Here is a 23,353-nt window from a genome sequence, read left to right on the forward strand (position 1 = left end):
TCTAACCAATCCACAGCAATCTCATTTCCTGCAACAAAACAAAGAAAACACAGGTGTGGAGTCATCATCATCACCACAGGTAAGTGGCTGCGTATGGTGCGACAGGTTCATCAATCCTAACTATTTCCTAAATGACTTTAACAACTTTACACTACCCGGGGTCTTTCTCCGGCCAAACCATTGGCCCTCTTTCACTATGGGTTCTAAAAACCAATTCCCATTGGCCAAACTGTGGTGCTTTTCAATTTGGGGTCTCACTCCCCCGATTCATCTCCCGGTGCCCTCGCACAATTTCTGGGCTGTGGCGTGTACCTCTCCCAGCGGGTCTACCCACCTGCACACCTCCACCACTGCAGTTGCCTCCGAGCTTACCTGCTCCTTACCCTAACCTAACTACCTGGGGAAGGCCCTCTGGCGCTCTCCCCACTCGGTGCCCTCTCTGGCACTGGGCTACCCGGGTCCGTCCTCCGGATCCTCGGGCCCCATCCACAACTAACGGCTCCCAGAGCCCACCTGCGGCCTCACCTGGCCGACATCCTCACAGTGGTGGAGTGCCCAACCAACTACACACACTAACAGGCTACATGCCCAGCCATTTCCACAACACTAATGCACCCATTCACAACACCATTCTGCAACCGCACCACAAATGCCAATATCCAACCACAATTTACCTATACCCTCTACCTAACACTTACACTACCCGCCCCGGGTACTCGTGAAAGGGGTCCACTCTTCCCCCATCCACACCTTCGCACCATGCACACCACTCCGTACCACTTACTCCAACTCTCTCCACACACCTGTACTTGCACACCTGTGCTCTCACACCTGGTGCCACCTGCACCCTTCTCTCCCCAAGCGCATTCGCGCTGATCCACAACACTCACTACTCACACACTACTCCACACACCTGTCCAGTTGCACACCTGTGCAATCACACCTGCTCAATTCTCACACACACGGCATCATCTCAGCTAACTACTCCCTTCTGAAACTTGCGCTTCCCAGTCGTCCCTTTAAACTATTGCGCTCCCTCGTCATTATCATCCACACTAATCTACCTGCGTCCCCACTACAGGTATCAGTCACTAACTAAACTTAACGTCACCTAATGTCAATCTCTTCGCTAGATCCCTACACACCATATCCTAACCCACCCGGGCTAGTTTTCACTGCCATACACCCCATAAGCTATTGCGCATTTGCCCCCATATGGGAAGGGTGGCAGGGATGCCAACCTTACCCACCGGGCCCATCGCTCACTACCAATTTTGCACATCAAATTTCAACAAATTAAAAATTTGCCAATCACTACCCATCATCTGCCAATCACTACTGCCAATCCCTTGCCAATCATCAAATTTTGTTTTTCTCTAATTTTGGGTCCAAAACACTAACCTCATCACCCAGTCTACTCACGAATGCCTCTCGGTGCGCCAACTCCTATCCAAAGCCCGGCTTCGTAAAGCCAAGCCATGAATGCGGGTTGTTCTGTGCCAGCGGCTGGATGCGTCCGGCATTCGGTGCAGGGACGGGGGCTTACCCGTGCCGAGATCCCACGCACCATCTCGGCACGGAGCCATCCAATGTCCCGCTCTCGACCTGCCGGCACGTCTCACCAAAAAGTGGTCGCCATGACGACCCTTTCTATCGGGCTGCCAGCTCCGCCTAGTGGAGCACGGACGCGGCCGTTCACAGCGAGGCCCGGCACGCACCGAGGGCCCGCTTCGGCTAAAAGTCGACCTAACCTCTAACCCGTTTAACGTCGATGCTTCACCTGCATGCTTACACCCCGCAGCCCGTTCCTTGCTCACACATCCAGCCGTTTCCATGCTCCTTGTACCGTTCCTTACACACCCAGGTACACCCATTCCACTCACAGCCTTGGTCACACACCTGACCACCGAACACTTTGGCACACATTCGTTGGTCGCACACCTCACCAACACACCTCTTCGCGCCCCCTCCTCTGTCACCTCCTCTGTGACAATCACAGGTGTGCTCTCATTCGCACACCCAACCACGTGCCTCACCACCAACTCCAGCGTGCATTCCCACTCACGCTCTACCATTCCAGGTGTGCATCCTTCCATCCCAGGTGTACATCCTCGCTCACCTGTCACAGCCAACTCACTCTCCTTGTCACTCTCACTACTCTCACCTCCATTCTTGACAGCGCACTCACCCTTACTCTTGACAGCGCACTCTTTCCTCAGGCACCTGTCCGTTACACACCTTTCTCGCGCACACTCTTGCGCACACTCTCCCGTCACACCCTCTGTAACACTCACCACAGGCATGCATTCTTCCTTGCCTTTGACAGCGCACTCTCTCCCCATGCACCTGTCCGTCACACACCTTTCTCGCGCACACTCTTGCGCACACTCTCCCGTCACACCCTCTGTAACACTTACCACACCGCGCTTCCATGTGCTCCCTCGCACACGCGCTACGACCGACTCACTTTCGCCAGCACCCTCACTCCTTGGCACGCACTTTTTCCTCACACACCCCAGAGTCGGACTTTCTCGCACACCTCCTTTTTCGCACACCAGACCTGTCGCACACTTCACCAGCGGCCTCTCACGAACACCCGGGTCCATCTCGACCCCCAAGCTTCTTAAATCACCTGGCGCATCATACGCACGACCATATTGGTCCCCACTTACACCGGGTCCTCTTCCTCTTCGCTTCTCCTCCATCACCTGCGAATCCCTCATCCGGTTAATGAGCACATCATCACGATCCGAACACAGACTTTGGACCAATTCTTTTACTTCCTCCTTTATCTCTTTCTTATCCTCTCTCCGTCGCTTCTTAATTTCGCTCACCCCTTCTTCCACTTCTTCTAATTTCTGCTTCACCTCTTTTATTCCCCGGTACGTCTCCTCAAGCTCGTCCTCCAAGGCTACCTTGACCGTTTCCATGTGCGTCCTCACCTGCCGGTCCTTCGTCTCCATTACCTCTATCACCTCGTCCAACCTCGTTGTCAGTCCCTCACGTACCATCTGACATTCCCTCTTCGTCGCTACCAAGTCATTTTTTAGGTCATTTTGTGTCGCTTTTAACCCTCCTATTACCGCTGTGTTCTTCTTTACCTGGTCCGTTAGTTCTTTTTGTCCCTCCGTCAGCTGTTCCACCTCCTGCGTCAACTCCTCTATACCACTTTGCAATTTTACAGTCCCCTTTCTCACCTCCTTCTCCATGCGCTCCTTACAGTGCCTCACCTCCTCGCGCACTCCTCCGACCTCCTCACTCACACCTCTCCTGATCTCCTCTCCCATCACTTGCATCTCCTGCCCAGATGCCACCCTCATCTGCTCCATTTCCTCCCTGTGAGCATCCAGTTTGGTTTCTACCCCCATTCTGACCCCCTCTATCTGCTGCCCCATTTGGTTAACTTCCCTTTCCGCTTGGTCCCTCATGTCCCTCAATTTGCCTTCCATGGTGTTTTCTAACCCCTCTAACCCTTTTTGCATCCCTTCCATTTGATTCTCTTGAGCGGCCATTCTGTTTTCTACCCCCTCTAACCCATTTTTCACTCCCTCTATCTGATTCTCCTGGGCAGCCATTCTATTTTCTACCCCCTCTAACCCCTTTTGCATCCCTTCCATTTGATTCTCTTGAGCGGCCATTCTGTTTTCTACCCCCATTAACCCCTCCTGTATTTCCCCTAATCTATTGTCTAATCCCTCTATTCTACTCCCTAACCCTCCGATCTGGGCCCCCATTTGGCCCTCCAATCGCTCACCCATTTGTTCCATAAGGGCCCTCATTTGCAACATAAAAAGGTTCGGATCCACCAGGGGCGCTGCCACGGTCGCGGGCGTGGACGCCGTGGCCACCTCGTGCGTGACAACGCTATTTTGCGACCCTGCCGCCCTCACTGCTTCGCTCTCCTCGCGTCCCTCAATTTGGTCCTGGACCGACCCTGCCTCACTCTCCCCTACCGGACCCCAGCTGTCTTGGTCTGCCATAGCGCGACTTTCAAAATTCGGGTTTTTATTTTTGTAAAACAAATTCAAATTTCGCCGTTATAATTTCGCGCGGGAAACGCGCTCCGAATTGATTCTACTACAAATTTGGGCCTAATAAATTTAGTCCCGGGTTCGAATTCCACTCCTCGACACCAATTGTTACTGACGTGGTGGTGGATGTTATTTACCGAGCGGTTTGGTATGACCACGTCTGCACAAGTTACCCGATTATACCCGAACGTTGACTAATCGCGCTACGCTAGGTCAATGAAGGAAAAGACACACGGCTGGGATTAAAATGACACGACACCAGGGATACGGTTCTCAAGACCTCCGGAGGAGGTTATATTCGTTCGGAAGGTTAGATTACAACTACAAGAGGGACAGCAAAGGAAGATAGGCACTTAGACACAATCTTATATTATTCCCGACAGACCACAGAGAAACAGGACAAAAACTGACTCACACGGGGATTGATGGCAAGGAAAGCGGGTATTCGATGGCCAGCACAAGGTGCACCTTGTGCTCAGGGACAGGATAGCGCGGCCCAAAAGATGCAGGAGGTCTCTCAGCGCTCGGAGGTGGCTCTCTTGTCTTCTCAAGCTCGGGGCGCATCTCACCTCACATCCGGTAAGTCGCTGCGTATATCCGGCGGGGAGTGACACGCCCTCGGCTCGTTAGCTCCGCCCCAGATGGAATCGGCTCGTTGCTTCTCATTGGGTGCATGCGGGGGGGTTACCGGCTCCGCCCTTGACGAGGGGCTGACAGGGAGCCCCTTCGTGGTAACCCCGTGGAGCGCATGGTCATGGCGGCTAACCGAGCTGGTGGGAGGACGCACACTCCCCCCGCGCGCCGTGGTTGTAGTTGTTGTTGTAGCTGTAGTTGTTGTTGTTGTTGTAGCTGTAGTTGTTGTTGTTGTTGTAGCTGTAGTTGTTGTTGTTGTTGTTGTTTGGGGAAGAAGATGGAAGGAGGTATGGGAAGGTCCTAAACTCACTACTGGTGCCATATAATCACATTCTGGTGCAACGAAGAGTCATAATTAATGGAAAGGAGTCCTTAACTGACATAGACTAAGAATAACTAGCAAGATGTCCGAAAGTTGTCTACGTGAGATGCGGTGGACCTGGGCACGACATTTAATGGGGGATAAAGGGGAAGGTCGGTTCTACAGAGTGTTGTTTACAGACAATGGGACTAGGGAATGGGGGATTGGGGATAGTTGGGGAGTATTGGGGAAATAGGGGAATATTTACAAGCGGATATGGAGGCCAAATTCCATATTCGCAACAATATATATATATATAGATGCATTCGTGCATTTCTACTTATTCACACATACATACGCATGCATATACTTACGCTAACATTCGGGGTCTGCTTAGCAGGCATGTAAGACATCGGCCATGATAAAGCTCGCAGTGTTGTGTGGAAAAGTTATGAGGAGATTGTGGCTGTCTCAATAGCGCAGTGGGCTGTTGACACGTTATCAACGGAGGTCCGTGGTTCGAGCCGCGCATTGAGTCAGAATTTTTTCACACTTAGCCCCTCGCAGGAATTTGATTCCTGTTTCTAAAATTGTATTTGAATTAATCTTCAATGCATTTCTACTTATTCACACATACATAAGCATGCATATACTTACGCCAACATTCGGGGTCTGCTTAGCAGGCATGTAAGACATCGGCCATGAACATTCAGGGTCTGCTTAGCAGGCACGTAAGACATCGGCCATGATAAAGCTCACAGTGTTAAGTATGGAAACGTTCTGAGGAGATTGTGGCTGGCTCAATAGCGCAGTGGGCTGTTGACGCATTATCAACGGAGGTCCGTGGTTCGAGCCCCGCATTGAGTCAAATAAATTTCACACTTAGCCCCTCGCAGTAATTTGATTCCTGTTTCTAAAATTATATACATATATATATATATATATTAGTATCTGTAATTTGGTTCTCCAACCTAATGAGCGAGCGTCATGACGTCATCGCCACGCATGTCCGCATTGCCTGCCAAGCTCCGGAGGAGCTATCTCGCAGTGCGTCATTATGGATCTTAAATTCAGATACTGTCACAAGTGTATGCAAAACTCACAGTTACCGAACTGGTTTCGCCCTTGTTGATGCTTCATTAGGGCAACGCAGTGAGCCTTCCATACACTTGTGACTCTGAAAACCTTTCGATTTTTATATCAGTCATTATGCGACCTTCATATCATCAGTGGGAAACCGCCAGTAAGGTGGCCCATACAGCCACTGCTGCACCTTACTGGGAGCAATAAGCACCGCCTGCCACACGGTCGCATTATCCAGGTCGACTCCATATAGTGAGTGGATACCCAGAGATAATGTTACCGTGTGGTAGGCGGTTCTTATCGCTCCCAGTAAGGTGCAACAGTAGCTGTATGGGACGGGACACCTTACTGGCGGTTCCCCACTGATGGTATGAAGTCGCATAATGACTGATATACTGTATATATATTTGATTCAAATATTTATATATCAGATTATAATTTAAGTTCTCCAGCCTAATGACTATAATAATGACTATAATAACGACTGATATATATATATATAATGGTGTTTCCAAAAAAAAAAGTGGACTATTTCAACGTTTTATTCTCGAAAAATTGCAAAAGGTAGCAAGTTCAGTGATACATTTATGCAAAGCATACACCATGCCATTTTCAAATCACTCTTTACCTCCGCCACCGAGGGTGGGTGGAGGTTATGTTTTCACCCCTGTCTCTCTGTTTGTTTGTTTGTCTGTGAACAAGACAAAAAAGTTGTGGACAGATTCGGACGAAATTTGGCAGAGAGGTAGTGTATTTGACAAGGACGGAATGATTAGATTTTGGTGAAGATCCGGATCCGCATCTGGGTAGTAGATGTTTTTTAAAGCGATTCTTCACCATTGGGAGATAGGGACAAAAACGATACGTAGCAGGATATCTCAAAAAGTTGTGGACGGATTTGGACGAAACTTGGTGGAGAGGTTGGGTGTGTGACAATGAAGACTTTATTCAATTTTGGTGATGACGAGATATATGCATATGCATATGAGCATCTAAATCTGCCCAGAAAAATCACCCGCACCCCCAGAAAGACTGGACTCTAAGCCACAGCTCTCACAAGATCAATGTTCTCTTGGTCCTTGGTAACACTTGGTGGGCAGACACTGTTGCCTTTATTCTGATTTTTCATGCTTGCATGTGCTTGGAAGTGCTCCACAAACTGCTGAATGCTCCCATTGGAAGGTGCCATCATGCTATATTGTATATCGTTTTTGGTCCCATCACTCAATGATGAAGAATAACGCAATCAATTTTAAAAAATTATATTATCTGGATCCGGATTCGAATCTTCACCAAAATTGAATAAAATCGTCCTTGTCACACACACCTAACCTGTCCACCAAGTTTAGTCTAAATCTGCCCAAACGTTTTTGAGATATCGTGCTATGTATTGGTTTTAGCCCTTCCTCTCAATGGTGAAGAATCACTTAAAACATTCTCGTCTCCGGGTCTTCAATAAAATCTATTAATTTCGTCCTGGTCACATGCACTACCTCTCCAACAAATTTGTCTGAATCCGGTCAATACTTTGAGATATCCTGTTCACAAACAGACAGGGGTGAAAACATAACCTCCATCCACCTTTGGTGGTGGAAGTAAATATGAAAGCTGTAAAAGAAAACCAAAAATATGGTGCTTTTGCTCAAAAAAAATAATAGCATTGCACGGGTGTTTTTGGAAAAGAAAATCTAGAAAATACATATTGGCTATACGGGGGGAAGCGGAGGGTGGAAAATTCGTGCATCCTTCAGGAACATAATTGGAAAATGAACCTGATGGTGTGTGACAGTCATCGGCATTTGTGATGCACCACAGAGACAGCTGTGGCTTAAGAGGTGGAGTACATTATGTGCTACGTGTAACGTACATCATTATGATTGGAGTAGAGCGAGATGGAGTGGAGGTGCTACGAGTTGAGCATCATGAAGTGTGATAACTCTCATGTTCAGACCTGTACAATGTACATTTATATGAACCGCCAAAAGAGGCCATTTTTCCCCGCAGCGCGGGGTTGGCCTTTTTCGGGCACTCTGGTCCCCTTTTTGAAGCAATGTTTTATGGCCGGATGCCCTTACTGCCGCCAACCCTGTTAGTCACCTTTTTGCAACACACAGGGAATTACCAGTGAGCTGGTACTCAATTTGCCGACCTCGGAAGGATGACAGGCTGAGTCAACCCCCCTGGCGTTAATTCAGGGATCGACCGGGATTCAAACCCAGGATCCTCGGATCCCAAGCCGGCACCCTAACTGCTAAGCCAACACCAGGCTAACAATGTACATTTATATACAAGCTTATATTCGATGTATGGTGGGAATAACTAATTAAAGTTATTTTTGAGGAGATTGAAGAGCATGTGAGAAAGATCCAGTTGATTAACAGTCTGAATTAAGTATTTTGGACAAATCACCAGGTGAGAGAGAGAGAAATCAAATGCAGACAGTGATGCAGAGACAGATGGAAGACTAAAGATCCCATGGAAGGCCAAGAGATGGAAGGATGACATCTAAGCCATAACCATAAAGATCAATGGAAGAGAACTCAATTAAGGCACGGAATATGAAATGGTGTAATTTCATCAAGTGTGACATGTTTTAAGATGAACAAGACGACAACAATAACTCAATGGGATTGTTGTTATTGATTTTGTATACCAATAACAATGGCATTAGTCCTCAACACCAGGAGAAAGAAGTAAACGGTGTCGCACAACTTACCTGAAGAGGTGCAGCTTCTCTTGTAAGATGGTTTTTGGAGGAAACCGTCATTATTTCTGCCTTCAGTGGGAAGATCTTGGTGGGGAAACAGAAGGATTGATTTTACAGTTGACCAAGTGCAACACATTAAATAGCTTTGCACAAGAGGTCACAAGCAAAAGTTGAAGCTAGATTGCACTTGTAGAAATTCATTGGATTTTATGCTCCAATCAATTAATGTTCAGTGTTCAAGAAAATATGAGCATAGACACAAAATAAGTCACGCTTTTCTATTGCTAATCACATTAATGCTTTTCCTTGTGCAAATTCAATTCCTTTTCTTTTGCTCAAATTAATAGAAAAGTAAGCCTGGTGTTGGCTTAACAGTTAAGGTGACTGGCTTGAGATCTCCGGGTTCTGAGCTTGAGCCCAGGTCATGCTGTTGAGGCAACACCATGTGGGTTGACTCAGCCTGTCATCCTTCAGAGGTCGGCAAGATGAGTACCAGCTTACTGGTAAGGGGGGGGGGGGGCACCGAACCCCCAGAAAGTGATGCAGCGAAGCAGCCACAGGCTGCATATGAACCCCCACCAATAGAAAAGTAAAGACATTAGAAAACATTACTGGACTTTTAGATAAATCTCATCACCCAGTAAAGACTAATACCCCAAGTAGTCCTTGAGCCAACCGGCCATTTTTTGAAGTGAATGCTCCGGCGGGGGGAGTAATTCTCATTATGATTTTCCATTAGACCAATGTCTCAAGTGTCAGAAAAGGTGTGATGGACATCTGAGAACGGTAGCTTAGTGCCCGGATGGACGCCATCTTTGAAACCACCCAGCTCGAAAATGCCCATTTGGTGGGGTACATTGTTGCACGTGTATCTGGACTTCTATACTAGCTATCGATGTGCGGTTGACGACTAAATATACGTCCGATGTGTACCGTCTAAATAAAAAATAATATGAAGCATTTTGTTTTAGATTAATTATTATAAAAATCAATTATCGAAAAAAAATCATATATTTTTCAATATTGTATTATTAGACTTGTACTTTTTTTAGTGAAACAACACTGGTATGATTTTCCAAATTATGCATTGTGCTACACCGTTTATCTGTCTATAAAAATAACTCAAAAACTAAAACATATCATCCACCACGAGTGTACACAAAAAATATATGAAAAGGCATGCACTTTCCACAAACCGAAACTATGTCAGTTGGAATTTCCCGCCGATAATCAACCCACAGAACCCAGTGCCGAAAGTGACGTCAGTCTATTCTATATCTATATTATATATTCTATATCTCAGTCTGAGATTTGTTGCGGTGACCTGATTAATTTCTGAGGGGGGGGGGGGGGGAGGGGGTGGGTGGCTTAAGAACTAAAAGTGAACATGTTAGATGGCGCCACATACAACTCTATTATAGAGTTGTATTGTGGCGCCATCTAACATGTTCACTGACTTGGATGAGTATGTCTATGTAAGCTGGCGAGCTTTTCGGATATCGGAGTAATCTAACGTCAGTCTTTTTGTTCTTTCAGCTGAGATGGCCGGTGTCGAGGCGAAACGGGCGAAGATTGAACCTGAGTCCGGAACGTGCATCCTGTGCAGCAAGAAGTCGCCACTCTCTGAACTAAGCAAGGCAGCGGGCAACAGTTCTTGGAAGACATTGTGTGACGCAGCCGCAGTTAGAAACTTTTATCCAATTCTAAAGCTAGTCCAAGAAGGCGCAGTTGAACTTCCTAATATTCCAATATTATACCATAGGGCTTGTAGATCAGACTTCACTCACAAAAACCACCTAGCTACTTTGACCAATGCAGCTAGAAGTTCTTCAGTTGATACTGGCGATGCGGTGCGACGGCGATCATCACGGGAAGAGACAGGATCAACTTCAACGGTCTACGATGATAAATGCATTTTTTGCCAGCGTGCTTCAAAATTCATAAAAGGCAGTCGTACCCGTGAAACAGTTGTCTTGGCTGTTGAACTTCGAGCAGATAAGACAATAAGAGATGCTGCGACAGCTCGCAATGATGAGAGAGTTTTGGCATTGACTACACGAGATATGGTTGCAGCTGAGGCTCACTACCACTTCTCCTGCTATAGAAACTACACACGGCCCCAAAAACCTCAAGTAGAAACTGACATTGAAGATAATATCGAGAAAAAAGAAATGATACGATGTATATTCAATTTCATTCGCACTGACTTGTTCTTGAACCCGAGGATTGTTCCAATAGTTGATGTTGCAACAGATATCCTGTCTTCAGATACATTTTCAGTTGATGTTCGTGACTCCATCAAGAAGAATCTGCAGCGCACATTACAAAGAGAGTTTGGAGAATCGCTCATCTTCTTCAATGTGAAACACCGTGTATACGTGATGCCCGATAATCTGACAAAGCGAGAGATTGCTGCAGAGTGCGTAAACCTGAAAGCAGAAGTGAAAGCATTTGAACGAACGGACGGTGAAAGTAACATTGTGCGTGCAGTTACTTCACTGCGACACCAGATCAAAGATGCTCATTACAATGAATGTTGGCCGCCTCAGCCAGCAGAACTCACTTCAGATTACGTGAAGATACCAGATTCTCTTCGTGTATTTCTGCATACTTTGATTTGCGGGAGTGGGGGTAGCTCTGCGCGTGCCGACACACTGGTATGGTCAATGGCTCAAGATATCATCAATGCTGTACACCGGGGTACCATCAGAACATCGAAGCATGTCCTACTTCCGTGGGTCATGAAAACGCTCACCGGTAATACAGAGGTCATCAGAATATTGAATCGACTCGGGCACGGATGTTCGTACACAGTTCTGGAAGAAATCGAGACAGCGCTATGCATAGACAAATTAGCAAGTGTGGAGAAAGATACAGTACCACTTCCGTCACATGTGCACCCTTCGGTCCCGACTGTATTAGCATTCGATAACATCGACAGGCTAGAGGAATCGCTGAGTGGTGGCGGAACATCGCATCGCGTCAACGGTATCATCGTCCAACCGAAGTCGCAGTCGTGTTTGCCGCCCCAACCTCCATCGGCAGTATCCAAAGCAGATAAGAAGCGATCTATCCCGTCATCCAGCGATTTAGTTCCAATATACAGCGGTGGGAAACGAGAGGGCCCACCTGCAATCAAGCCTGCAGATCTTTCTGACACTCTTGCAGGCGCAACATCCCTTGCGCAGCGCCGAAATCACGTATGGATTATGACTCGCATGCTGGAACCATGCGACCAGACAATCAGTTCGTGGACTGGTTTCAACATCATGACTAGAGATCGTGTTCAGGTGACGGAAGATGTAGTTGGCTACCTGCCGACTATAAACGCGCCTGCCACAGATATGGCAACAGTGCAAGAAATCCTCAGAGAAGCTCTGAACATCATGTCATCACTTCAGCTTGAGCGTATACCGGTGGTGCTAGACCAGGCACTATTTGCTAAGGCGACCGAAATAGCATGGAAAGATGTCGATCGATATGGAAGAATCGTGCTCATGATGGGGAACTTCCATACCATCTGTAACTTCATGTCGAGCATTGGGAAAATGTTTGGAGATGCAGGCCTTCGGGATGTAGCTGTTGAGTCAGGAGTAATCGCTGAAGGTTCCATCAACAGGGTTCTGGAAGGCAAGCAATACAACCGTGCTGTGCGACTCCACAAGTTGATGTACGAGGCACTAATGCGCATCATTTGGAAGGGCTTCCAGGTGTGGATAGAAAGCAATCATCCTGACAAGGAACCCCAGATTCGAAGCACTGACCTCAAAATTCGCAGCATCAAGGAGGATGTTTGCCACGAGACTCTCGCTGCTGCTCTCGATGATGATTCATGTGTACAGAGCTTTGACATGTTCGCGAAATACCTACATTTTCTGCGAACCAAACATGGAGACCTGGCTCGCTTCTGGATGATGTATATTGATATGGTAGAGACCCTGCTGGGGTTGATTCGTGCGGATAGAGAAGGCGACTGGATGCTTCACTTGGCTTGTGTCAGAAGAGTGATCCCTTGGTGTTTCGCAATGAACAAGGTGAACTATGCTAGATATCTACCAGTGTACTATGCACAGATGACGCAACTCCACGAAACATGCTCCGAGTTGTACAGGCATTTCAATCAAGGCTACTTCTCCGTACAGCTTAGACCAGGGAATCCATTTGCCAGAATCGCTGTTGATCAGACAACAGAAGAAACAGTAAACAAAGATACGCAAACAGCTGGAGGAACACGAGGTTTTAGTCTTCGACAAGGGGCTGTGTCACGATACTATCTAACTGCAGAAAATCGGGCTACTGCACTGAGGCAACTACGAGAAACTATCCTTGTGAATGGCAGCGACACATCTCACGCCAAGCACCCTGACTTGTCTACTTCTCGCATCAAACGTGATGAGTCTGGCGTCACAGCTATCTGTGATCTACTGGAAAATGACGACCAATCCATTCGCCGATGATCCGTCATGTCTTCTCAGTATATCTACCGGAGCGGCTGCGAGGGAGGACGTTTCTAATGACCTACTCAACACCCTGCAAAAGGGGGAAGCGGCGTATCAAAGCTTCCAGAAACGTCTTGAAGAGGGAACAGGCTTTCATGACACATTGAACAAGCTAAACTTGAAGACCTTTGGTAAGATCAAGCAGAAAGTTGTGAAGGGCACAAACAAGGAGATCGTCCTGAGAGCTGACAGACAACTGTTTGCCACCATGATACTCATCGCCAAGACAAGGAACCTCGACATGCAACTTGTCCTTTGTCACCCACTAGGGCCGTTACCATGGTCTTTGGCAAACGTTGATGGGTCAATGAAAAAAACGAACAAAGCTGCACTTGCGAAACACATGGAAGGTCTTGTGGAACCAGCCGAGAACGTTGACAAGCGAAGTGCAACAATAATTGATGCGATGGCTCTCATACAAAAGATGCATGGCGAGAACGACACGTTCGAAGAACTATCTGACCGCATCCTTGCTGCAGCGCTTCACGCTGGTCAAGGCAGTGAGCGCATCGATGTTGTCTTTGACACATACACAGAAGAATCCATCAAAGCAGCTGAGCGTGTGAACCGCGGTTCAAATGAAGGCATCAGTTTCAGCGAGATCAGACCCGCACACAAAATCATGAACTGGCGGCGTCTCCTTGCTTGCAGCCAGACAAAGGAGAAACTGGTTGTGTTTCTGGCGGAGTCGTGGAAACATAAAACAAATCGCGAAAAGCTAGGCAACAGAACACTGTATGTCACCTGCGGTGAAAAATGTCTGGTACTGACCCGCGATAGGTAGAAGTTGGTGCAAGCACTCGAATGTAGCCACGAGGAAGCAGACACGCGTATGTTTCTCCACGCAAAGCACGCCGCTACCCACTACAAGACGATCATCTTAGTGGCAGATGACACCGACGTTCTGATCATCAGTCTTCATCTCAGCAGAACCATCGATAGTCAGCTCTTCATCAGACGAGGAACAAAGGTTCGAGTCAGAATGATCGACGTTGGAAAGTTGGCTGCGGTATTGGGGTCTGGAGTTTGCAGTGCATTGCCAGGGCTTCATGCATGGAGCGGGTGTGACACTGTGAGTGCTCTGGCTAGCCAAGGAAAGATAAAGGCTTTGAAGCTTGTGCAAGCGAATGAGCTGTATCTTCAAGCATTCACAGATCTGGGATCTTCGTGGAATGTACCAACAGACGTCTTCAATAGCATTCAGGCCTTCACGTGTCAGCTGTACGCCAAGAACACGAAGATCGTCGGTGTTAATTCGCTCCGTTATCACATGTTCTGTGCAAAGAAGGGCCAGATCGAATCTGGACAATTGCCGCCTTGTGAAGACTCCTTGATGCAGCATACGCTTAGGGCCAACTATCAGGCGGCTATCTGGCGACGCAGCCTTGAAAACCTACCAGACGTCCCAACACCATCAGCAGGACATGGTTGGGAACTCGATGATGGCGGTTCGCTCACAATCCGATGGATGGCGGGTCTACCAGCTCCAGATGTCGTCTTGAATCTCATCTCATGCACATGCAGAAGGACGTGTCGACCGTCAGATTGCTCCTGCATACTGAATGGGTTGAAGTGCACTGTTGTGTGTAAGCTGCAGGGATGCTCCAACATGGTGCAGGATGATGCTATCGTGGCTCAGGATGCCAATGACTCTGATGGCGACTCTGATGATTAACTTTGTGTGCACTGTATATTGTATAGCATATGTTGTTCTCTATTATAATGCAGGCCAAATTGCCTGAAAATCTTTATAGACAGATAAACGGTTTAGCAAAATGTATAATTTGGAAGATCATACCGGTGTTATTTGACTAAAACATGACATGTTCAATGATACCTCCGCTTGCTTATTAGGAATATACATCGTATGGTGTTAAAATCAGCTCCATACGTCTTTCCAAACTCTAGTAATGAATAATTAATATAATTGGCGGCCATTTTGAAATCCAAGATGGCCACCAAAGTGCAGATTTCCTATGTAACAATTTCCGCCTGCTTATTAGATATCGTATGGTGTTAAAATCCTCTCCGTACGACATTCCTAACTTGCGTTATCGTCAGAATAGATAATGCCAGCGGCGGCCTAAGTCATTTTATGCCTCTTTACATTTATTTGTTGTAAACTCGTGGTGGATGATATGTTTTAGTTTTTGAGTTATTTTTATAGACAGATAAACGGTGTAGCACAATGCATAATTTGGAAAATCATACCAGTGTTGTTTCACTAAAAAAAGTACAAGTCTAATAATAAAATATTGAAAAATATATGATTTTTTTTCGATAATTGATTTTTATAATAATTAATCTAAAACAAAATGCTTCATATTATTTTTTATTTAGACGGTACACATCGGACGTATATTTAGTCGTCAACCGCACATCGATAGCTAGTATAGAAGTCCAGATACACGTGCAACAATGTACCCCACCAAATGGGCATTTTCGAGCTGGGTGGTTTCAAAGATGGCGTCCATCCGGGCACTAAGCTACCGTTCTCAGATGTCCATCACACCTTTTCTGACACTTGAGACATTGGTCTAATGGAAAATCATAATGAGAATTACTCCCCCCGCCGGAGCATTACTTTTGGTCTGGCTCAAGGACTAAAGGTAGTGTTTGGGCCCAATCTTGTTCTTGACTACATAAATGACTTTTTTAATTATTTTTTTGTATACAAGATCGAGGCTCGTGTAAGAGCTGTAAGACTTATCTGACCCTCTGGAAAAACTTCCTCTTTGCAAGTAACTCCACAATGTGTCGTCAAGTGCCCCATCAGACATACAGCCGCTCTTGCTGATCTGGAATTGATCCTGTTGATATTATAGTTTTAAAGCCATTCGTCCTCTTCTTTGGATGCTAGTTTGAGAATAGGAACACATCTTTCAACCCAGGTAAATCTCAAAGTTTGAACCCGTCTCCACGAAAGGAAAATCAAATTAACCGACCTATCGCTTCCCATGGTGGTTTGAAACCTGAAGAGGTTCAGTTTGTTGAACTTCAGGCCTCACCATCAGCTATGAGCTTTACTAGGCTGACCATATAGCAAAAGCCAGTCTCCATGTCAACTGCAAACCAAGCACCCTTTATATCATTCTCCATCGCCTCTCCTTCCCCTCGTCTTACTTTCTCATTCTTCCCCTAACCCATTTTTTTCTCTCAAATTGTCCCTTTCCTTTATTGTTGGTGCATTTCCCTGATTTCCACTGTTCTGTCCTGTGCTCTAGATCTTCCACATGCCTCAAGTTTGTATTCCCAACCCCCCCTAAAAACATTCAAACTGCAACAAGCTTGCCATTCTAAGCACGATACACCTTAGAATCTTATATTCATTAATAGTTTCAAAATCACTTGATACATTTCAATAAACTTCAAGGAACCAAGCAAATGAGTCAGACACAGCACATATATTGTTTAGTCTTTAGTGTCAGTATGACTTTGGGCCTATGGTGCATTGATCTTTATCCAAGACTTGTTGTGTAAGATCGTTACAGCCATTACTATACATGAAACTATCATCACTGTTACAATGTGCAATTAAAGTTCTTACTTTGAGTTGGTACAATGTCAGATATGTCCTTGATAGTTCTTTCAGTAGCAAAGTGATGAGCATCATGGAAGGAAAAACAAATTGAGGGAAAGGGTGGGAATGTTGAGAGCAATGTGGAGGGGAGAATGGTGGGAGTTACAATTTGAGAAAAATTAACTGAGAAAAATATAGACATGGAAGAGATTTGAAGAGAAAATAGAGGACAAGGGAGTTGAAGCATAAGTGGGTAAAAGGAGAGGAAGTAAGGGCGTGAAAGCAACAACATGCCTCATTTCCATCCATCACTCATCCCTGGTTTGAAATATGGCTATCCCTGATATTCCTATGAAATGTCACTTGGGTGCTAGCATTTTCAGGGCCTGACCTAACCGATGCATCATCAAAACGATAATCAAGTTGCAATGACATTGTTTAGAAATTCAAATTTACTGCTTTTAATTTGTACAATATTACTTTTCAATATTGATGATGAATCAAGTAAACAAGACATGCATCAAAATAGCATGATATTTGTCTGATATGGTACAAACACTATTGATAAACATTTTTTTTAAATCACTCTATTGATAAATTCCAGCAAAGTTTACTGTAATCGTTATGAAGTAAACAGCCCTAAGTTTTCACAATGTTGGTGAAAATTATTATGAATAGATAAACATAAAAACCCCACTTCCCAAAAAAAGACCTTCAATGTAGGAAGAGGCCATTAGGCCCATGTAGTCTGCACGTATAGTTGCAAATCTGTGCTTGTTTGTCCGTGCTCTATCCTTCTTAAATGCTGAGCATCAAGCAAGGAAGCAGCACGTACCATTTTAAAAGTCTTTGGTATGACTCGGCCATGGCTCGAACCGCCAACCTCCGAGACTTGGAGCAGACAGACGCTCTAACAATTACACCACCGCGTTTGGTTAAATTTAAAGTTCGTTCTGCATCCTAAGGTTGATTTAATGGTCAGACTTACCCTGTGTCGATGGTTTCTGGTGAAAAAATTTCTGCAAACACAGAACAAGTAATATTTACTAATTGCACAAATGGTGAAGGGGAAATAAAAAGTCAAAGTGCAATCAAACAGTGAGTTGTTATGTGGAATATAGCAACTACGATACACCACGTCGTTATTCTTTACATTATATAATACGGAGCACATTCACTCCCATATAGGAAGCTCATAACGGCTCATCCCATGTCACTCACTGCTTCTTATCTTGGAAATGTGCAAACTACTATCATTTTTACGACAGCAGTAGAATCCCACAGCCAGTGCCAGCAGCAACAGAAGCAGCAAACCAATCCCTCCCACGAGCCCCCCAATGAGAGCTGCTGTGTTTATGGGATCTGAAAAATAAATGAGAGAGGAGTGAAAATGGAAGCTGGAATGTATTACTTGTGATTAACCAAAAATTAATGATTAGAAATCAAAAACTTCACAAAAAAGTGAGATCAGTTGCTGTCACGTGTTTTTCTAGATCTCATAATATCAAGAAACTGAACACGGTTCCATTATGGCAAAAACTGAATTGCTGCAAACAATGGTCCCAAAATTCCGGACCAACTAATAATCTGAGGAGCAAAAAATAAAAAAATTAAAAAATCTGTGGATTTATTAACGCATAGCAATTTTTTTTGTTGTTTAATTTACTTCCACCAGCGCATCTAACTATTAAAATGAGTTTTACGAGTGTCCTTATGTTTATAGTTAGAATGATGAGACTAAAGCAAGTTCCGATGAGTAGTTTTGTTTTATGATGAATGCTCCTTGAGGTTTTATGACTCCTCATGTTTTATGACTAATGCTTACCAAATATAAATCTTATATGAACTAGAATGGAACTCGGAGCATATAGTCTCACCTCGCGCGTTCATTCTGAACAAAAAGACCATCGTTAACTGAACACGCTACTATTACGGCCCACTGCTATTATAGCCCATATACCTGTATCGTCCATGTTGCCCTATTATGTCACAGTTTATTGACATAGGTTATGAACATCATAAATGTCATTCTTCACTCACATTTGGTGATCAAGATCCAGTTATATGAAGTTTCAGATTTTTGGATAAGGATTTCAATTCAAACAATTATGGATAGAATACCACTTCACCAATGATGCTATTGTGGCGGACACGGAAGCTCACTGGCGTGGTGACATCATTCCGCGCACCAAGTGGGCGGCGGCCACGACGTGGCGACGTGTAGGCGTGGCCTCAGGATATACACCGGGCGCGCAGCCCGGAGCGCGCCAGTGTTACAGTGAGCTCTTGAATAAAGACTCTTACAAATTACTGCGTTGTCCGCTTCCTCCTTGTTTACAAGCAGCGCGCGTAACGCCGCGCTTTACTGGTGACCCTCGACGTTGGATCTGCCGTAGCGATCCTTCCAAACACGACGCCATTGCCATGCCCAACAACACGATGTCGGTTAAATTTCCCGAATTTTGGGAGGCCCAGGCCGAAGTTTGGTTCGTCCAAGCCGAAGCCCAGTTTCAGCTTCGGCGCCTCACCAACGACGACATGCGCTACTGCCACGTCGTCGCCTCCCTCGGGCCCGGCACGGCCGCTCGAGTTGTGTCCGTCCTTCGCCACCCACCGGACGGCCACAAGTACGAGGCACTCAAGCGGCTGCTCCTAGCCACGTTCGGCCTCACGGAGGACGCACGGGCCGACCGCCTCCTGGATCTCCCCGAGCTCGGCGACACGCGCCCGTCGGTCCGAATGGACCATATGCTGTCACTGTTGGGCGATGAAGCCCCTGGTTCTCTATTCCGGGCGCTTTTCCGTCGCCAACTTCCAGCACAGGTACGACTCGCGTTGGCCGGGACCGTGCTAACGGAACCCCGAGCCTTGGCCGCCGAGGCGGACAGGTACTTCGCGGCTTCGGACACGCGGGCGAGAGTCGGTGCGGCCCACCTCGTGGATCCCGAGGCCGATGCTGATCCACAGCATCAGCTTCCACAGCATACACAGCATGCTGATACGCACCTCGTGGCCGCCGCCACGCCCCGCCCACCGCCGCGGCGAAAACCGCCACTGCGGGGAAAACCGCCAGCTCCACCGGCCTGGCGGAGCCAGCCACGCTCCTCCAGCTCCACCACCTGGTGCCGGTTCCACGCCAGGTTCGGCCACGAGGCTCGACAGTGTCATCCGCCATGCTCCTTCGACGGGTCGGGAAACGCCTGGGCCGGCGCTCGATAGTGGCAATGAGCGCCGGCCGTTCGAACAACCTGCTGTTCATCACGGACACCTTATCCGGGCGCCGTTACCTGTGCGACACAGGAGCGCAGGTGAGTGTCGTTCCTGCCGGTACGTCGGACAAGCACGCCGCAGGCGGGGGCCCCGCGCTGCTTGCCGCAAACGGGACGCCCATCCGTACGTACGGAAAACGCTGCCTCTCTCTGCGGTTCGGAGGGCAGGTTTTCCGATGGTCATTCGTTACCGCCGATGTGCCCATGGCATTTCTTGGCGCGGACTTCCTGTGCGCAAATGGGCTCCTGGTCGACGTAAAGCACAGACGTCTTGTCCAGGCCGAGACGTTCAGCTCGCTCGCTTGTGCGCTGCCCAGCTCGTCGAGCAGCCCACTGGGCGGCTCACCGAGCGGCTTGCTGAACGGTTCGGTTCCAGCCACGTTGATCTGTACGCTTCCGGCAGCGGACGAATTCACCCGCCTCCTCGCTGGCTTCCCGGCCCTCACGCGGCCCACCTTCTCGGCGGGGGCCGTCAAGCACGGGGTGGCCCATCACATCCCCACCGTCGGGCCGCCGGTCTACGCCCGGGCACGCCGCCTCGAGCCGACGAAGCTGGCGGTAGCAAAAGCGGGGTTCGCTACCCTGGAGCGACTCGGCATCATTCGGCGCTCGGAGAGTGCTTGGGCGTCGCCGCTGCACATCGTGCCGAAGCCCAGCGGGGGATGGCGACCGTGCGGGGACTATCGCCGTCTCAATGACGCCACCACCCACGACCGCTACCCCGTCCCCCACATTCAGGACTTTTCCGCCCGTTTGGCGGGCATGTCCTTCTTCTCGAAGGTGGACCTCATACGCGGTTACCATCAGGTCCCCGTCAGGCCGGAGGACGTCCCGAAGACGGCGGTCATCACGCCGTTCGGACTCTTCGAATTCCTGCGGATGCCCTTCGGTCTGAAGAATGCGGCTCAGGCGTTCCAGCGGCTGATGGACAGCGTCCTGCGTGACTTGGATTTTGTATACGTCTACCTGGACGATATCCTCATCGCCAGCGCGTCCCGCGAAGAGCACCTACACCACCTCCGCACGCTCTTCGAATGCCTGGGCCAGCATGGCCTGATTGTGAACCCCGTAAAGTGCCGGTTCGGCGTCGCCGAACTCGATTTTCTGGGGCACCGCGTCACCAGGCACGGAGCCGTCCCCCTGCTGGCCAAGGTGGAGGCGGTGAAGGGGTTTCCGCGCCCCCGCACGATCAGGGGGCTGCAGGAGTTCCTGGGCATGGTGAACTTTTACCATCGGTTCCTGCCCGGTATCGCCCAGCTTCTGCGCCCCCTGCACGAAGCTCTCCGAGGTAAGCCGGGCAAAGGCGACGTCACCTGGACCGAGCAGATGGACGCGGCGTTCACGGGCGCGAAGCTCGCCTTGGCTAACGCCACCATGCTCGCGCACCCGGCGCCCGATGCGCCGATCGCCCTCATCGGACTACGCGGGGGGCGCGGTGCACGAGCAATGGGTGCGTGGCGCTTGGCAACCGCTGGCGTTCTTTAGCCGGCAGCTTCGCCCGCCCGAACGCCGTTACAGTACCTTCGACCGCGAGTTGCTCGGGCTTCACTTGGCGGTCAGGCACTTCCACCATCTGCTCGAGGGCCATGCGTTCACGGCCTTCGTCGACCACAAGCCGCTGGTCTTCACGATGGGCAAGGTCACCAAGCCGTGGTCGGCCCGGCAGCAGCATCACCTCTCGGCCATGTCCGAGTACAGGACGGACATCCGGCACGTCGCGGGGAAGGACAACCCGGTGGCGGATTGCCTTTCCCGGGCCGTCGCCCAAGCAGTCCACCTCGGCATCGACTATGCCCGGATGGCAGTGGACCAGGCCGCTGACCCCGACGTCCAGGCCTTGCGGACCGCCGTCACGGGCCTCCGCGTCACCGAGGTGCCGTTCGACGGCGCGGGCGCGGCCCTCTTGTGCGACGTCTCCCTCGGGCGGCCTCGCCCCATCGTGCCCGCGGGCTGGCAGCGCCAGGTGTTTGACGCCATCCACGGCCTGTCCCACCTGGGCGCGAGGGCCTCCCAAAGGTTGATCGCCGACAAATTCGTCTGGCATGGCCTCCGGAAGGCCGTCCGCGGCTGGGCCAGGACGTGCCTCGCGTGCCAGCGCACCAAGGTGCACCGGCACACCCAGGCCCCGTTGGCCCCGTTTACGGTGCCGGAACGGCAGTTTGACCACGTCCACGTGGACCTGGTGGGACCTCTGCCCCCCTCGCGGGGTTTCACCCACGTCCTCACCATGGTGTACCGCACCACCCGGTGGCCGGAGGCCATGCCCTTGGCGTCGATGACGGCGGCGGACGTCGCGCAGGCTTTCATCGCCACCTAGGTCGCCCGGTTCGGTGCCCCCTCAGACATCTCGTCCGACCGCGGCCCCCAGTTCACCTCGGAGCTCTGGGGGGCGGTCGCGCAGGGGCTCGGGGTCCGGCTGCACCGAACCACGGCCTACCACCCCCCAGGCTAACGGTCTGTGTGAGCGATTTCACCGCTCATTGAAGGCCGCGCTCCGGGCCACCCTCCGTGACGGCGGCTGGGTCGACAGGCTCCCCTGGGTCCTGCTGGGCCTCCGGACGGCGCCCAAGGAGGACCTGCGCGCATCCGCGGCGGAGTTGGTCTTCGGGCAACCGCTGCGGGTGCCGGGCGAGTTCCTCCCCGACTCCACGGCACCATGGTCCGCTCTGCAGCGCTCCGCTCTGCAGGAGACCGCCCAGAGGTTCGCCCCGGTGCCGACGGCACGCCACGGGCACCCACCGACGCACGTCGCCCCGGAGCTTCGCACGGCGGAGTACGTCTTCGTCCGCCATGATGCCCATCGGACACCACTGCGGCCCCCGTACGACGGGCCTTTCCACGTGCTGGAGACCGGGGTGAAGCACTTCACCCTGGACATCGGCGGTACTCCTGACCGCGTTTCTGTGGACCGCCTCAAGCCGGCCCACCTCGACGTGGACCACCCACCGCCGGTGGCTCGGCCCCCGCGTCGGGGCCGCCCCCCTGTGGGCGGACCCCCGGCACCGCCCAGCACCGCAGGCACGCCGCCCCCCGGTCCGGCACCCATCCCGGGTACAGGCGGGGGCATCCCACCTGGCATCCCTGCACCCCGGACGCCGCCGGTCGCCAGAGGGAACTTCGGCCGGGTCATCCGTTTGCCCCGCAAACTGGCCCTCCAGGTGCGTGGGAATTCTGGGGGGGCGCGTGTGGCGGACACGGAAGCTCACTGGCATGGTGACATCATTCCGCGCACCAAGTGGGCGGCGGGCACGCCGAGGGGTAGGCGTGGCCTCAGGATAAACACCGGGCGTGCATCCCGGAGCGCGCCAGT

At 49.6% G+C, this 23,353-nt stretch overlaps 1 protein-coding gene across 3 annotated transcripts in view; it reads right to left on the reverse strand.

The window, feature by feature from the left end:
- LOC137429973 (cell adhesion molecule CEACAM3-like) overlaps nt 1-23,353 on the reverse strand; it is a 55,417-nt gene that overhangs the window by 15,025 nt on the left and 17,039 nt on the right. For 2 of the 3 annotated variants that reach the window (XM_068120406.2, XM_068120397.2), the window contains exons 6-9: nt 17,996-18,136; nt 17,763-17,793; nt 16,802-16,839; nt 8,765-8,839 (exon numbers count right to left, since the gene is read on the reverse strand). In XM_068120406.2, coding sequence (XP_067976507.1) covers nt 8,765-8,839; nt 16,802-16,839; nt 17,763-17,793; nt 17,996-18,136 — 285 coding nt within the window. The remainder of the gene's footprint in view (nt 1-8,764; nt 8,840-16,801; nt 16,840-17,762; nt 17,794-17,995; nt 18,137-23,353) is intronic. The other variant, XR_013623573.1, reaches the window with a different exon arrangement.

This window comes from Myxine glutinosa, chromosome 1, assembly GCF_964187855.1.
Source record: "Myxine glutinosa chromosome 1, kmMyxGlut1.1, whole genome shotgun sequence".
Classification (NCBI taxonomy): Eukaryota; Metazoa; Chordata; class Myxini; order Myxiniformes; family Myxinidae; genus Myxine; species Myxine glutinosa.